We start from the raw sequence: 17,296 nt of genomic DNA, 5'->3' as shown, positions 1-17,296 counted from the left end.
GAGATTGAGACTCGAAGAACCACTCCCACGCACCCCCCCGATCCCTCCCCTCCAAGCACACATTTCGGGGTATCTTCTTGAGACTATTTTTGGGATGCATACTATTACGGAGACAGACACCTCTTGTGATCTCATTATTTTTTCCTAGAGCTGAATTAATCACTCTGGGGTCAAAGATGCTGAGGTGAGAGGCTGCCTGGTTCACCCCACACTTCCAAATAAATCCCCCCCGAGCTCCGCGTCCCTGTTCCTTCTCCCTCCCTCTCCTTCCTCTCTCTCCCCTCTCTCCTCCTGCCCACCTCCTCTCCCCTCTCCTCTCCCCTCGCCTCCCCCGCGTCCGCCCGGCGCCAACGCCCCCTTTCCCCTCCCATCTCCCCTCCCGGGCGCTCAGCTCTGCTCTCTCCTCGCAGTCTCAGCCTCGAGCTCTGAGCTCCCGACGGTGCTGGCGGGCGGTGACCGGGCGTCCCGGGCTCTGGCTGTCCCGAGGCTGGTGGCAGCCGCGCCCCCGCCCTCCTGCCTCACCAGCATTGGTGACAACCTCGGGACACTTTGATTCGAGCTGGGCAGCGCCCCCAGGACCGAATCAGCTGAACAGGTAAGGATGGAGCCCCCCTGGATAGGGTGAGACCCCAGAACGTGGACATTTCCTTAAGAAAGACAAGACCTACCCGGGGAGAACTTTGAAGGGCTCTAAAGTTAGGGATCAAACTCAGCACTTTTAAGTCATCAAAGAAACGACTCTTTCAGAAAGGCGATTCTTCGTGCCGGCCTCTGCACAGTTTAATAGTAACAGTAACAATGTTTGCATTGGAATATAAATGGAATTCTTTCTATTTAAGTACTACCAGAGGGGACCGTCTTTCTTTTTGTGATTATTAACAGATGCCATTGAAAAAGGTGTAAAACGCATTCCTGGAAAGTCTACTCTCGTTGAAAGCCTCTTTGGCAGGTTTACTATGACAGCTAGGAATTCCTCTCTCTCTCATCAATTTGGCTGCACAGGTCAGCAAAAGGAGCAGTGCAAAACATTTTTTTAAAATGAGAAGGTGAAATAAAATTGGAAAGTGTTGGATTTGCTTTAAAATACTCTAGAAAAAAAGGTGGAGGAGACAACTGAAACAAGATTGGCAAAATATTGGTAAAAATTGCAGCTGGGTGATGGGCACGTGGGGTTTACTGTTCTACTTTTTAAAAAATAGCTTTCTCTCTACTTTTGTGTAGTTTGAAATTTTCTACAATAAAAGTCTTTGAAAAGTTGTAGAAACACCTCCTGCCTCATTCCTCTGACCTTTTCGCACTGTCATTGACGTGAAAGAAGCTGTCAATCTTGTATCTAGATGCTCCCTTCCCCCTTTTATTAAAACCCTTCTCACTTCTGAAATTAATTCTCATTTGATCCCAAGTGCATGTGTCTCCATAGAGAACTATAAAAGTCCTATGTTGCTGCTTGGAGAACTATGCTTAGAATCTGGTTTATAATTTAGAAGAGGGAATGTGAAAATTCCAGCCAAAGAAGTCAGTTAGGCTTGAAAGGAGTGCTCAAGCATCATATGGAATTTTATTTTTATTAGGAAACACTAGAGGAGCTCCTTTAATGTGAGAAGAGGTTGAATGTTGACACTTTTCCTACTTTCCTTCCAGACAGCTTGGAGGTCTGCACGCTTTTAAGAATCTTTCTCGTGGTGTCAAATGTGAGATTGTTTAGCCTAGTGCTTGGCATACAGGACGTGCTCATTATTTGTTAAAATAAACCATTGCTAATGTGAGCTAATTTTCCCTGTTGAGTTAATGATTTATCTTTCTCTGCCCAATGCTCAACTATCCAAGGCAAGCATACTGCATTTTAACAGTGGGTTCAGACTGAGACTTCTGGAGGCTGAAGCTACTTCACCTAGAAGGGAGTTAACTCTGCCCAGGAGAAATCTGAGATGAGGAGGGTGGGAAAGTTAAATCAGCGGGACACAGGTTATTATTTTGTGACTTTGCGTAACTCAAGTTTTTTCAAGAGCGTCAGAAGCTTTAACAGATGTTTGCTGAGCTGAAAACAACCGTGCATAAGCTTTAAAGCCTGAAGAGTAGCAGACCTAATGCATTTACAGAGATTCTTTGCTTTCAAAGGCCAACTTGCAAGATAAAAAGTTAGGAGCCATATGCTGTATACTTCCTATGCCAGTGGATGAAAGAGCCAGCAGAGGGTTCTCTAGGGGCTCCCTTAGTGCCACTCACCCCGAATTTGATTTACACACAGCATATCCATTGCATAATTTGAAATGTACAGGTCCTGGAAAAATAGCTAAAACAAAAAGAGAGGTTTTTTTTTTTTTTATTGTGATGAGAAACAGAAGTTGTGGGTTACTGTAAAATAATCAGCTGTGTAACTTTACCATCTTCCTTTCCCTCAAGTACTGCTAAATTTTTAAAGCAGACATTACTTTGTCTCCATTCCTGAAACTACACTTGAAGATGGTGTTATTGGTATGATATTCTGCATAGAAACTGGCACATTGTCAGTGAGCTTCCTTGCCATTTATTTTCAGCCTAGAATCGGTGGAGAGCTTATCCTTTGAAATGGATTATAAAGTATTTGATAAACATGTGAAATAGTTGGTGGGTTGAAGATTTTTCTTCGTGTTGGAATGAACGGCAGCACATTTGGGGGATGATTTAGCGGTGCCGTAGGTCAGAGTGGAAGTGCTGGTGGGGCAGTGGTTTTGGGAAACCACCTGCCAGGAAATCGTCTGGCCGTGGACATCATCATCAACCTCAGCTCATCAGGACCGTCTCTGTGGTCTGTAGGTGGGTTTGCTAAATGTGATCAATTCCACATGTGACAATGTCTAGTGTACTATTAACCAGTGAGACTTCTCTCCCTCCCATGAAGCCTACCTGCCTCGAAAATAAATTCGATTTCCTAGCTCAGTGAATGTAAACAATTTAGATGTGGGCTCTTAGATCTGGCATCAATAGGCCAGCTTCGCCATCTCGTGGTAGCAATATGGATAGCAGGCAAGTTCCTACCCTCCCAGGACTAGGAATTGAAGCTCCTTCAGGATCATTGATGAGTAAATTACTTGTGTTTTTCTCATTTGTGGTTTAATGTAGGACGTGAGGGCTGAAAGATATCTTAGGAATTTTCTAGTCCAACTCAATGGCCAAGGAAGAGTATCACAGAGATTCTGAAATGAGGAAAGAGGCTTTGAAATGATGCGGGCGTAACATAGTTAAGCTCTGTGTGCATTTGTAGAACACACGAATTTATCTACCCTGTTCTGATTCTCGTTTCTTCTAAGCAGTACTTCTCCAGGCCCCATAATGTTTTGTTGTGATTTTCTGGGTTTAGTTCTAGAATTGTGTGTCTGTATAATTTTCCTAAGAAAATTTCCATTTAAGTGTATGTCTCTGACCCAAACATTCTTTCCCACTTTATATCAGTCCCTACTACTTCCTTTCTAAACATCAAAGGCAGACAATTTAAAAAATTAGATTTTTACCTTTATAAGGGTATTCATTTCCGGGGGGGGGGGGGCTATAGCTCAGTGGTAGTGCACGTGCTTCGCAATGCATGAGGTCCTGGGTTCAATTTCTAGCACCTCCATTAAAAAAATAAATAACTAAATAAACCTAATTATTACCCCTCCAAATAAAACAAACAAACAAAAAAGCTACAAATATTGAAAAAAAAATTTTTTTAAGTGTATGGGGGGAGGCTATAGCTCAAGCAGTAGAGTGCATGCTTAGCAAGTACAAGGGCCTGGGTTCAATCCCCAGTACCTCCTCTAAAACATAAAATAAATAAACTAATTACCCTCCCCCCCCAAATGTATTCATTTCCTATTGCTGCTGTAACAAATTACCAAAAACTTAGTGACTTAAAACCACACATCATCTTATGGTTCTGGAGGCCAGAAGTCTAAAGAGGGTCAGCAGGGCTGCATTTCTTTTCCTGGAAGTTCTAGAGAGAATTTGTCTCCTGGCCTTTTTCAGGTTCTAGACCCCCCACCCCAATTCCAGAGCTTGTGACCCCGCCTTACTCTGACCTCTGCCTCCATCTTCACTGCTCCGTCTTACTACTGCCCCTCCTGCCTCCTTCCTATAAGGATCCCTGGGATTACACGGGCTCCCCTGGACAATCCGAGCTAATCCCCTCATCTCAGAATCCTTAGCTAACTCACATTTGCAAAGTCTCTTTTACCAGGTAAGGACCATTTTCACAGGTCCCCGGGACTAGGATGTGGCTTTCCTTGGGAGCCATGACAGGCACAATTTGGAGATACCGTGGGTTCAGTTCCAGACCGCCACAATATAGCAAATTGTGCAATAAAGCCAGTCACATGATTTTTTTTTTTTTTTGGTTTCCCAGTGCATATAAAAGGTACTGTAGTCTCTTAACTGTGCAATAGTATGATGTCTAAAAAGTGATGTATATAACTTAATTTAAAAAATGCTTTGTTGCTAAAAAATGATGGCTGTCATCTGAGCTTCAGAAAGTCATAATCTTTTTGATGGTGGAGGGTCTGGCCTTGATGTTTATGGCTGCTGACTGAGCACAGTGGTGCTTGCTGAAGGCTGGGGTGGCCATGGCAATTTCTTAAAATAAGCAACAGTGAAGTCTGCTGCATCGATCGTGTCTTTCTTTCACAAACGATTTCTCTGTAGCATGCAGTGCTATTTGACAGCGTTTTACCCAAAGAACTTCTTTCAAAACTAGAGTCAGTTCTCTCAAATCCTGCTGTTTCTTTATCAACTAAGTTTATGTAATATTCTAAATCCATTGTTGTCATTTCAAGAATCTTCAAAGCATCTTCATCAGGCATAGATTCCATCTCAGGAAATCACCTTCTTTGCTTATCCATAAGAAGCAACTCCTTACCCATTATAGTTTGATCGTGAGATTGCAGCAATGCAGTCACATCTTCAGGCTCTACTTCCAATGCTACTTTGCTTCTATTTCCACTACATCTGTAGTTACTTCCTCCACTGAAGTCTTGAACCCCTCAAAGTCATCGATGAGGACTGGAATCAACTTCTTCCAAACTCCTGTTAATGTTGATGTTTTAACCTCTTCCCGTGAATCAGGACTGTCCTTAATGGCATCTAGAATGTTGACTCCTTTCCCAAAGGTTTTCAATTGACTTTGCCCAGATCCATCAGAAGAACCACACCTATGGCAGCTGTAGTCTTACGAAATGTATTTCTTAAAAATAAGTCTTGAAAGTTAAAATGACTCCTTGATCCACGGGCTGTAGAAGGATGCTGTGTTAGCAGGCATGAAAATAACACTAATTTTGTTGTCCATCTCCATCAGAACTCTTGAGAGACCAGGTACATTATCAATAAGCAGTAATATTTTGAAAGGAATCCTTTTTTTCTAAGCAATAGTTCTCAGCAGTGGGATTGAAATATTCAGTAAAACCTGTTATAAACAGATATGCTATCAACCAGGCTTTGCTGTTCCATTTATAGAGCACAGGCAGAGTAGGTTAAGGATCCACGGGTTTTTGGAATGATCAATGATTATTGGCTTCAATTTCACGTCACCAGCTGCATCAGCCTCTAAGAGAGTCAGCCTATTATTTGAAGCTTTGAAGCCAGGCATTGACTTCTCTCTAACTATGAAAGTCCCAGATGGCATCTTCTTTCAATATAAGTCTGTTTCATTCACATTAAAAATCTGTTCAGCGGGTGGGTATAGCTGAGTGGTAGAGCACCTGTTTAGCATGCATGAGGTCCTAGGTTCAATCCCCAGGACCTTCATTAAAATAAAAATAAACAAAAAAGTTACCCCCCAAAATTAAAAAAAAATTTTTTAAATATACACAAAGAAAATAAACAAAAAATGCTCAACAGATAAAAGAAGAGAAAAGAAAATCTGCTGTTTAGCATAGCCACCTTCATGAATTCTCTGGGCTAGATTTTCTGGATAACCTGCTGCAGCTTCTGCATCAGCACCTGCTGTGTCACCTTGCACTTGACGTCATGGAGGTGGCTTCTTTCCTTAAATCTCATGAACCAACCTTTGCTAGCTTCCAACTTTTCTCCTGCAGCTTCCTCGCCTCTCTCAGCCTTCACAGAATTGAAGAGAGTTAGGGCCTTGCTCTGGATGAGGCTTTGGCTTAAGGGAAAGTTGTGGCTGGCTTGATTTTCTATCCAGACCATTAAAACTTTCTCCATATAACCAGTAAGGCTGTTTTGCTTTCTTATCATTCATGTGTTCACTGGAATATAGCACTTTTCATTTCCTTCAAGAATTTTTCCTTTGTATTCACAACCTGGCTACCTGTTTGGCACAAGAGGCTAGCTTTCAGCCTGTCTCGGCTTTCCACATGCCCTCCTCACTAGGCTTAATCATTTCTTGCTTTTGATTTCAAGTGAGAGTCTTGTGACTCTTCCTTTCACTTGAACACTTAGAGGCCACCGTAGGGTTCTTAACTGGCCTAATTTCAATACTGTGTGTCTCAAGTAACAGGGAGACCTGAGGAGGAGAAAGAGGGGGGAGAGGGCCAGTCATGGAGCAGCCAGAACACACACAATCTTATTAAGTTTCCCAACTTCTATGGGCATGGTCTGTGGGCCCCCCAAATAGTTACAATAATAACATCAAAGATCACTGATCACTAGAACAAATATAATAATAATGAGAAAGAATTGCCAGAATGTGAGACAGACACACGAAGTTACCAAATGCTGTTGGAAAAATGGCTGGTAGACTTGCTCCACGCAGGGTTGCTGCAAACTTTAAATTTGTAAAAAACACAGTATCTGTGAAGTGCAGTAAAGTTCAATGGAATGAGGTCTGTACTCGGCATACCACAAGGAGGTTCAGGGATGCATGAAATCCCTTATAAATACCTGCCTATGTGTTGACTCCTACTGTTTGATATTATAAAACTAATTACCATTTGCTGGGGGCTTGCTGTGCTCTGGGCATTGTGTTTACATGTATATCATGTAAGTGTCTCACAAAAATACTCTAAAATATTATCCCTCTTTAACAAATGTAGAAAATAATGTTTGCAGAGATTAAGTGATCTTCACAAAATCATACTGCTAAGAAGTTGCAAGTGGACTGCTGTTGGTTTGGCTTCAAAGCCCACTGCCTCCATCATCATTGAAACACCCGAGTCATCTTCACCACATCACTAACACTTTCTCATCATCCTGATCCCATACGTTTTTAGCTGAAATCTGGCCTCCATTCAATGCTCCACTCAGTGACTGACAGTCAGTGGGGGCTTCAAGTGGGCCAGGAATTGAATTTAGGAAAATACCTATTCTCCTCTGCATCTGCTCTCAATTTGTGAAAGAGACTATTAAAGTGTTACAAGCGTTCTCCAAACCCTAACCCATTAATGCTTGCTTTCTACCTGTGTGCTCTCACTAGCAATCCTCCTCCTCTCCTGCCCCAGCCTTCTGCCAAAGCCAGTACTTCTCCCTGCAGGTGTGCAGAATATGGGCCAGGCCATAAAGTCGACCTGTGGTGTGTCGATCTTGACTGAACAGGTGGAGGATGACAATGGAGGAAGAGAGAGATGGCTGAAGCATTTTTTCACATCCGTGCATATGTGTAAATGTAGGCAGTGATGTTGGGAGGAGCAGGTTGGAATCATGGATGGTTAAATAAAGGACAGGGAATGCAATCACTGCTGTGTCCTAACATAGACGTTATGGTAGAAGTTGGTGTTGGCCCTACCAGGCCACTGATCTGACTGAGTGGTCTCTGACTCATGACAGCCCCCCCAAAGTTGTTTGACAGTAATGCAAAATGATGTTCCATGGCAGTATGCTCTACATGTGAACTTGGACAAATACCTCACTGTACATTACAAGGGAGCAGGTAAAGGGAGGGGAGGGTATAGCTCAGTGGTAGAGCGCATACTTAGCATGCACGAGGTCCTGGGTTCAATCCCCAGTGCCTCTATTAAAAATTCAAAAAAATCAATAAATAGACCTAATTACCTCCCCCCACTCCAAACCAAACAAAACCCAACCAAACAAAAAAAGGGACCAGATAAAAAGAAAGGCCCGAGTAAGTGTGAAACCTATCACCTGGTACAGCTGCTAGATAAATAAGGCAGCTCATTTTCATCTACAAACAAAGCAATTCATTCAAACCCTTTAATATAGAGAGCACTCATCTCATCTTTCATTCGTCTGCCTGCCCTACCTAAGCTAAAATATCAACTTCTCAGGGTAACAAACCAAAAAATGAAAAGAGGAACAGCCTGAGGATATAATTATGTCATGCCATAGTAAAATTCTATACATTCCAGATAGACTCAGTCAAAAAGTTAGGTTTTTCTTTCACTGTAAATCACTTCCTTTGAGGAGTTATTTTGACATTGACTCTGTGTCCTTTTAGGCCTAGGTCCTGTTGGCAGTTTCAGAATTCTTAGGATAGATCCAGGCTAAAAGTAAGACACAGGAAATGTAATTCAAGTGTTCTGTGGCTGGGTAATGTTTAAACACACTTGAGTTTAACAGCAAAGAAAAAAATACATCACAGAGCCACAGATATTCATAGAAATGAGTAATTAGGAAAGCATTCATTTGGGAAGTCTCTAAAGTGAAGCTGTCCTTGAACAAAAAACAAAACAAAGAAAAAGGGAGTTTGAGAGGGCATAAGAAACTATCCTGAAATAAAACTGCTTGACTGTAAAACTGACTTTTTTGAAAACTACAAGTGCTATAACTTTGCCTTATATAATAAACTGTTTTAAAGTGATGTTAATTCACCCATTAAGGTAGGATAATAATTATGAAAGAACTTATTATTTCTATGTTCTGGGCTCAGAGGTAATTCTTTGCATGTATCAACTTACTTAATTCTCACAATTATGTTATGAAGTTGAGATTACTACCATCTCGCCTTTGCCGACGAGGAAACTGAAACCTAACTGAACTTAATGAACTGCCCAATTCAGATGCCTAATAAGTGGTAAAGGTGAGACTCAGCCCAAGGTGTCTTACTCCTTGGTCTGCCTTTGTAACCATGATGCTGCTACAGACACTCAAATATTCTTAATACTATCAGCACTCACATTTCTGAGAAAGCATAAGCACACAGACAAACCAAAGCCATAGTAAGTTAGCCCTTGTAGTTATGTGTGGCCATTTCTGTTAATAGTACAGACCAGGTACAAATGTGGAGTAAGATTTACTCCATTGGTAGGAGTTCATCCATAAATCCTGATAGGCTTGCCTCTTCCCTAATTCCCTTCGCCTCCATTTGTCTCCATGATCCAACCCATAATCAGCTATTGAACACTGACCCATGGTGGGGGCCATGACTGCAGCCTCACTTTCATTAACCCAAATTGGAATTTGAAGCCCCAAATGCAAGCCATCTGGAAAGTGCCAGGGAAGGTCACAATTATAATGGAAGACAGGAAGAAGGAGGAGGAGGAGGAGGGAAGACAAGGGACATTAAAGCTTTCAAAATACTATAGCTGCTTCGCGAGCTGGGACCACATCCCTTTAGTTAGTGATGTTGGAAGACAGGCGTCTGTAGATGTAGCCACTGAACCATGGATGGCTCTATCAGTAAGAGCTATCATTTACATCACATTGACATTTTACCACAAGGCAAACTTCAGGTTTTACAAAAGAAAGTGTCCTGAAACATTTGTCCAAATTTTAAATTACAGGCCAAATTAGACAGGCTAACTGAATCCATGTCCTTTATTACTATGATTCTGAGATTCTATTACAAGGCTCTGCCTTTCCTGTGCCCAAGGATAGATGTGGGCATGGCTTTTACTCCTGGGCTGCACTGCAGCTGAGTCCCTCAAAGGGCTCCAGACAGGGCTGGCCAGCCAATGCCCTTGCATCATCCGGAGCATCAGATGTTGGAGGCATTACATACAAGCCTACTGAATTTGCATCTTTTCAGACATTGCTCACTAACTTATATAAAAGTATGTTTTTTTTCTATTCAAGGCTGAACCATTCAATATTAGCAGTTCCTAACACAGTAAAAGAGCAGAGTTCAGGATAAATTTATTTTGTACACAAAGATGAAGCAGAGGTCATTTGAAACCTGGTTAAGCAATGAGCCCTGGAAAGACCACTTTTTAGATCAGGGCTCAAGCTGGTACAACAGGGCCTTGGCTGCTGCAGTGGTTCTCAGGCTGTACTGAGTATCAGAATTGCCTGGAGGGCTGTTTAAAACACACAAAGCTGGGAACCCATGCCCCTTCAGGAGAGTATGGCCCTGAGAATAAGCATTTTAAAAAAATAGAGGTACTGGGGATTGAATCCAGGACCTCATGCATGCTAAGCACACATTCTACCATGAGCTACACTCCCAACCCCTTTAGCATTTTTAATAAGTTCCTAGGGGATGCTGACACTGCTGGTTTGGGGACTACAACCAGGCATCTTTTGATGTGACAGAGTTTATTTTACCACACACAAGAATTTTATTAACAATCTAATACTATTCTTTTGAGTTGTTCATGTTTCATTTTGCATCCAAAGCAGGATAAAAGCCAATGGCACCACTCAATGCAGTCAGGTAGGAGTTCTTCATTACTCACAGAAGAGTCAGGCTTTTTGGTCTAGTCAGGCCTTCAACTGATTGGATGAGGCCCACCCACACTAGGGAGGGAGGTCTGCTTTATTCAGTCTACCAATTCATATGTTAATCTTATGCAGAACTCCTTCCCCACAACAGACACACCTAGAGTAATATTTGACCAAATATCTGGGTATCCAGGGGTCCAGTCAGGTTGACACATAGAACTAACAATTACATGGGGCTCTTAAAAGTCTACCTACAGAACTATGGCACAGGGTATGTGTTTTATTTGGTAAAGAATGGGGGACTTCTACATTTGAGAGTTATATTCCCATTCAATGATTTGTATGGTAAAAGGTCATCATGTCAGTTATAATTTAATATTTGCATTCCGCCTATCTAAACCATAACTATCTGAAAACTTGCAACACTAAATTAAACAGTACTGAAAAACAAACAAACAAAACAAAAACCCAAATCCCAAAACTAAAACTTAACTGTGGAAGCAATACCACAGGACCATGATTTACATCCTCACTTTTGCCTAGGAATGCCTTTTGCACATTCATTACTCCACAGATCATTATTATCAGTTATTAAAATGTATAAAGTGATTCTATGTATTTTTTAATGAGGGTAAGTGGCTTTCAGTCTTTGATGTAATTATGTGTTAAGTATACAATGAACAGCTGCTATCATATAGGGCTAAATGAAAAATCAATTTTTAAAAATTTTATTTCCCACACCAAAAAGCTCCCTTGAATGAATTTTGCTAAGAATTAAGTAGATAAAAAGATATGTATATATTTTTAATTTTTAAAAATTTTTTGTTTTTTGCAGGGAAGGAGGTAATTAAGTTTGTTTGTTTGTTTGTTTATTTATTTATTTAATGGAGGTATTGGGGATTGAATCCAGGACCTTGTGCATATTAAGCCTGCACTCTACCACTGAGCTATACCCTCCCACCCCTATATTCTTTTAAAATCATCTATTTGGGGCTGTTGATAAGCTAAGAGGCAGCAAATAACTCTCTTATTTTAGCATTTTTTAAGGGAAAGATAGAACTTTTCAAACTTGGAACCGTCTAGTTAAACACAATTTCAAGGTCTCAGTATAGTTACCAAGTTGTTAGCCTTTTTCATTCCAATCCAATTAAATAAACTGGATGAAAAACTCATTATGAAAACTGCACAGAAGGTCACAGAAGAAAATAGGTGGTTCAATAAAACTGTTACCAGTATTATTACTGCTTTGTATAAAGTCACATTTGCCACGGTGGTGATTAGAAAATATTGTGACATGATTGTGGATTTTTTCTGACATATTCTTTACTGATTTTTTGGAGAATATCCATCACTCTACAGAATAATGCTCCATCTCCAAAATAAAACAAACTATTTAGCGTTAAACAACAGTCTAATGTTAACCAGAATCACCATTACTGAGCATTCAAGTGTGAGCAAATGAAGAAATGAAAACTGTAAAATTTCTATGTCATTCTGCTGAAGCCAAGTCATGGTTAAGATTATTTTAAACTTGCTTAATACGTTCAAAAGTATAATGTACGATGGTTCAAATTGATTATGTCCTGTTTTGATGGATAATGTTTAAACAAAAAGGTGGTTAATGGGTATGTTTTTGTTTTCTCAAAAGAATGCTCTTAGTTTGTTAATAAACTTCTGTACTTGTATATAGCAAAATGGACTCTGCTGTATCAGGAGATGCCCATAGTCAGCTCTGCAGCAGAAACAACTTTTGCTTTTCCTGCCAACACACAGGTTCTTATGGGTGCACCCAGGGTTGTGGGCCATTCCTAACATTTCTTAGCAGCTTTCTTTTCCAGGCAAAAAGAGTTTAGAAGAAAGCACTGAGAATGAAGGTATTGTACGAATAATCTAACTTTGAATTGCCTCTGCTTTATACACAATGCAAATCATTTGCAAAGCCTGGATATTTTAACTATTAGTTAAAAACAACTTGCCGCAATGCTTGCAAATGTCAAAACTGCTGCTCCAGGGAGGGCTACACCCCCACGTACCCTCACAAAGGAACAACTGACAAACAAATCAAGTCTAGGAATAAATTTACATACTAGTGAGCTTAGAGAAGCAGGAAGAGAGAGCGAGATGATGTGAACATTAGAAGGGTATTATACCATGCCAGGTACTGGCAACTGCAAACCGCTATCAGGTGATATGACCCACAATGAAAGGGACTATAATTAATCATGCCCATGTTCCCCCAAGTCGTAAATTCAGAACCATAGCCTGTGCTCCATAAATCCTTACAATTTTACTATACATAAAATGTCACTATAAAGCATTTGTGTGTGTTGCTTTGCTTAGGTGGTAGTTCTAAGCACAACTTTGTTTAAAAAAAACCATGGGGTACGTTTTCCTTACTTTTGAATAAACTGGCCTGTGCTGTGCATTTTTTTTTGATAAAGGGTTCTGCTTGTAAAAATCAAACCAAGTCAATAACCTATAATGAAAAAGAATATGAAAATGAATATATGTATGTATACATATGACCGAAACATTATGCTGTACACCAGAAAGTGATACATTGTAATCTGACAGTTTTTTAATCTGTTCAGTTTTTTAAAAAAAGTAGCTCAATAGCAGATGGGCCCATTTACTTATTTCTAAAACCTCTACTGAATATTTTAGAATATTATCCGATGATTTCACTTGTGCCATCCATTAGCTTGGTCTGCAAACCGTGATACAGGGAAATTCACTGGATTCCAGTGAATGTCTCTTCGAGCTCTATGCTAGGCACTTACACTCTAAAGATGAGGAATTTATGATCTCTGCTTTGATTAAGAAGCTAAATTCATGGAAAGTGCCAGACATCTTCTGCTACCTTTATTTCTAAATCATCTGGAGCTAAGATTGTAGGAGAACTTGGAAGGAAGAGGGTTTTACCTAGGGAGCAGGTGATCCCAGCTTGTCCCCCCATCCTACTCCCCCATGTGTTAGGTTGTCTAGGGAGGCAGAGGGGAGATGGCAGGTGGGGGTGGTTCACGTATCCACATATTAGGGCTGGTAGAGGGAAGTTTGGGTGAGAACAAATTACTGATTTGGGACATCTGTATGAGCCTACATAGTCAGGGTGTTTATTGAATCTCAGTAAAATCTAAGTATAGTGAAAATAAGGACCCCTATTTGTGTTAGGACCCAAGGCCTAAATGAGTAATAAGTAACATATTTAAAAAGAAAACATTATAAAACTTCTCTTTCTTTTTCTATTTTAAAGGACAACAGAGAAGAACGAGATGGAAACCATACTATTTTGGTTGATATTTTTCACCCTTGGGTGGACCATCATTGATGGATCAGAAACGGAAAAGGATTTTATGTGGCACTTGAGAAAAATACCCCGGGTTGTCAGTGAGAGGACTTTCCGTCTCACCAGCCCCAACTTTGAGGCAGATGCTAGGATGGTGTTAAAGAGAGTGTGTGGCATTGAATGCCAGAAAGAACTCCCCGCTCCCAGCCTTTCTGACCTCGAAGACTCTCTTTCATATGAGACTGTCTTTGAGAATGCCACCCGAACCTTGACCAGAGTCAAAGTTCAAGGCTGGGTCCTGGAGCCAACTCAAAATCTCACCACACAAGGAGCACCTGTTCGGAGGAAGAGGCAGGTGTACGGCACCGACAGCAGATTCAGCATCTTAGACAAAAGATTCTTGACCAATTTCCCTTTCAATACTGCCGTGAAGCTCTCCACGGGCTGCAGCGGCATCCTCATCTCCCCCAATCACGTCCTAACAGCTGCCCACTGCATCCACGACGGACAGGACTACATCAAAGGGAGTAAAAGGCTAAGGGTAGGGTTGTTGAAGATGAGAAAGAAAGGTGGTGGCAAGAAACGTCGGGGTTCCAGGAGGAGCAGGAGGGACGCAAGTGGTGGTGATGAAAGCGAGGTGACCAAAGAGAACCTGAAGGAGCGAGCCAGCGCCGGAAGGAGGAGGAAGGAATCTGCTCGGGGTCAGCGAGGTGCTGATGGGAAGCCCTCCTTCCAGTGGACCCGAGTCAAGAATACCCACATTCCCAAAGGCTGGGCCAGAGGCGGGCAGGGAGACGCTGCCTTGGACTACGACTACGCCCTTCTGGAGCTGAAGCGCCCTCACAGAAAGAAATACATGGAGCTGGGAATCAGTCCTACCATCAAGAAGCTGCCCGGCGGGATGATCCACTTCTCAGGCTTTGATCACGACCGGCCAGATCAGTTAGTCTACCGGTTTTGCAGCGTGTCTGATGAATCCAACGATCTCCTCTATCAATACTGCGATGCCGAGTCGGGCTCCACCGGCTCTGGGGTCTATCTGCGTCTGAAAGAGCCAGACAAAAAGAGTTGGAAGCGCAAAATCATTGCGGTCTATTCAGGCCACCAATGGGTGGATGTGCATGGTGTTCAGAAGGACTATAACGTGGCGGTGCGCATCACGCCCCTCAAGTACGCCCAGATCTGCCTCTGGATGCACGGAGATGATGCCAACTGTACTTCTGGCTAACGGAAACCTGAAGCAAGTCCGTGGATTACTCAACAGCCAAGAAAACCAATTCTGATGCTTGTCGCAAGATCACGCCATAGGTTATGCCTTGACTTGAACCCTATCAATAGCATTTCAATCTTTCTACATTTACTTTTTCAAAATTAGGTGCTTTTCATCCATTTAAAAAAAAGTTTAGGTATACATATGGAAACTAGATGGGTACTTCAATGCCAAGTATATATTCTTTACATGGTGATAAGTTTCACTTGTGGGAAATATGTTGTTTCTTTCTGCCTTCTTAAAGATTAGACACTCTTTAAAAGTCAAGCTGGTGTTATAAATAATATGTGATTTCTCAGTGGACTAGTTCTCAGGGTCCTAATCTTCAGAAGAGACTAATAAGGTGCTGGTTGCATATTAAATGTGAAGCTACATACACAGAGGTGGAAAGTAACATGATTAGAATTGGGTTAGAGACACTAATTTACAGACACAGTTTGTGCTATTCTGAGATGGACACATTCAGCTCATGACCTCTATGTTTATACTGTGTTTTCCTTTGGGTGTCTGAGAAACTTTAGGTTTTCTTTCTTTTTTTTTTTTTTATTTTAAGAATTACAAGAGACAGCAAGCTTTAGAGACAAACTATTAACTATTTCACTGCTTTAAAAATACCAACGAAAGTGTTATTATTTATGGGAGAAACACTTTGCTCTATGAAATAAATTTAGTTTAGAAATAGGGAAGCTGAGAATTTTTAAGATCTCAAGTTTTTATTTAGTTTTCAAAATGGGCACTTTCCAAGTATGCATAGGGAAGACAGTTCAAAAGCTATAAATGATCATGTATTTAAGCCCCATCATTTGATGCTACAGTCTCCTATGTACGAGGTATTATAGTTTTAGACAAGGATTCTATAGTCTTCCTCAAGAGAAAGCCTCTCTTCCCCTTGACAAAGTTCAGCTTTCTTAATAGTGCCATAGGCATATTATTTTGGTGAATTCTTTGATTGGTAATTTTAGATATGTCCTTTTAACAAAATGAGGATAATTTATGAATATGATTTGTAAAGGAAGTTCTGATTATTTTCATTAAGAACCAAGGTTGTGCACTCACTTGGGCCATCTTGGCAGCCTGAACAGAGTCCAGATCAAACACAGAGCAGACATTCAATACATATTTCTTGCACAAACAGGTATTTGCTGAACGGCTGTAAAAGACGGTTAGTTCAGCCCATTATGATGAAAGGGTCTTAGTGATTTGTAATTGAGCGCACCATAAAATTCAGGAGTTGCAGGCCTGATTTCTGGGCTGGTCTTCTGACAGTTTTTAGAGTACATTCTCTCGTCTCTTGGGGTACACCCACATCGTTTATTCTGCCTGAGTTCAAATTCATTTTACTTATAATTTTCTTTAACAATGGGAAGTTATACCCTTGACTAGTAGGCAAAGGACTACATGATTAGATTATGATAAAAAATGATTTTGTAAAAGATGTTGAAAATAGCTGAAATTTAATACATTACATTCTTTTATAATGTGAATCTGTCAAAAATCATTCAATAAAAATTTAAAAAATCAATCAACTATAACTTACTGTGTTTATGTATGTACAAGGTTTTAGCAAGTATGTAATTAACTGTTGTTTGTTTTAAAAAAATGATTTTATTTAACTCTAAGCACATTTTGCTGGGTAGCATTTCATCACTGTTGGCAGTGGAGTATGGCTATTGTCTCAAAAGTGTTCATCAAATCTTTTCTGAGGAAATATCTATATGATCACTGCGACTAAAAATGCTTCACTGTCTCACTAAAAGGTGAATTTTGCACATTCACACACACACAATCTTCATCTTAGATTCACGGAAAGTAAGTTCCAGGTTTCAGTCAGCTCAGAGTAATTCAGGATGCTTAGCATCAATAGTGAGGTGCTTATGGTTAAATTTTGAATACACACGATTTCCTTAAAATCATTGCACAATATACTTTTCAAAAACATAAAATTTAGCTCATTTTATTGGCAGAGGTTTGATGCTCTGATTTTCTTCTCTTTTCCAAGAGAATCATGAATCTTGTAAGACCTATTTAGGACCACGAAAATGGACTACCTTACTCAGAAGCTTTACTTCACTTCCTTTTCCTGTTACGCTTATCAGATCTGAAATAGAAAATTAATTTGAAATCACTTAGACAGATATACCCACAGGAACATATGCTGCCTACTGTGTGCAAATGACGATATCAACTTATTGCTTAGAGGGACTTATCAATAATTGAAT

General features: G+C 40.6%; 1 protein-coding gene across 2 annotated transcripts; it reads left to right on the top strand.

Annotated features, from left to right (window-relative positions):
* The first annotated feature begins 78 nt into the window (after window positions 1-78).
* Window positions 79-16,599, top strand: PRSS35 (serine protease 35). 2 transcript variants are annotated; one of them, XM_010972859.3, is made up of 3 exons: window positions 79-184; window positions 411-595; window positions 13,775-16,599. In XM_010972859.3, exon 3 carries the CDS (start codon window positions 13,794-13,796, stop codon window positions 15,033-15,035), a length of 1,242 nt encoding a protein of 413 aa, XP_010971161.2. In that variant the 5' UTR covers window positions 79-184; window positions 411-595; window positions 13,775-13,793; the 3' UTR covers window positions 15,036-16,599. The 2 variants fall into 2 exon arrangements, with proteins under 2 accessions (XP_010971161.2, XP_074224778.1); XM_074368677.1 differs by lacking the exon at window positions 79-184 and having other exon boundaries at window positions 279-595.
* Window positions 16,600-17,296: the final 697 nt, after the last annotated feature.

The sequence above is a fragment of the Camelus bactrianus genome, chromosome 8 (genome assembly GCF_048773025.1).
Source record: "Camelus bactrianus isolate YW-2024 breed Bactrian camel chromosome 8, ASM4877302v1, whole genome shotgun sequence".
Lineage (NCBI taxonomy): Eukaryota > Metazoa > Chordata > Mammalia > Artiodactyla > Camelidae > Camelus > Camelus bactrianus.
Note: the sequence above shows the minus strand (reverse complement) of the source record. Positions and strands in the feature narration are given on the sequence as shown.

What these genes read in the sequence shown, in the direction of transcription:
- PRSS35 (XM_010972859.3), top strand. Translation starts at nt 13,794, where the DNA reads ATGGAAACCATACTATTTTGGTTGATATTTTTCACCCTTGGGTGGACC.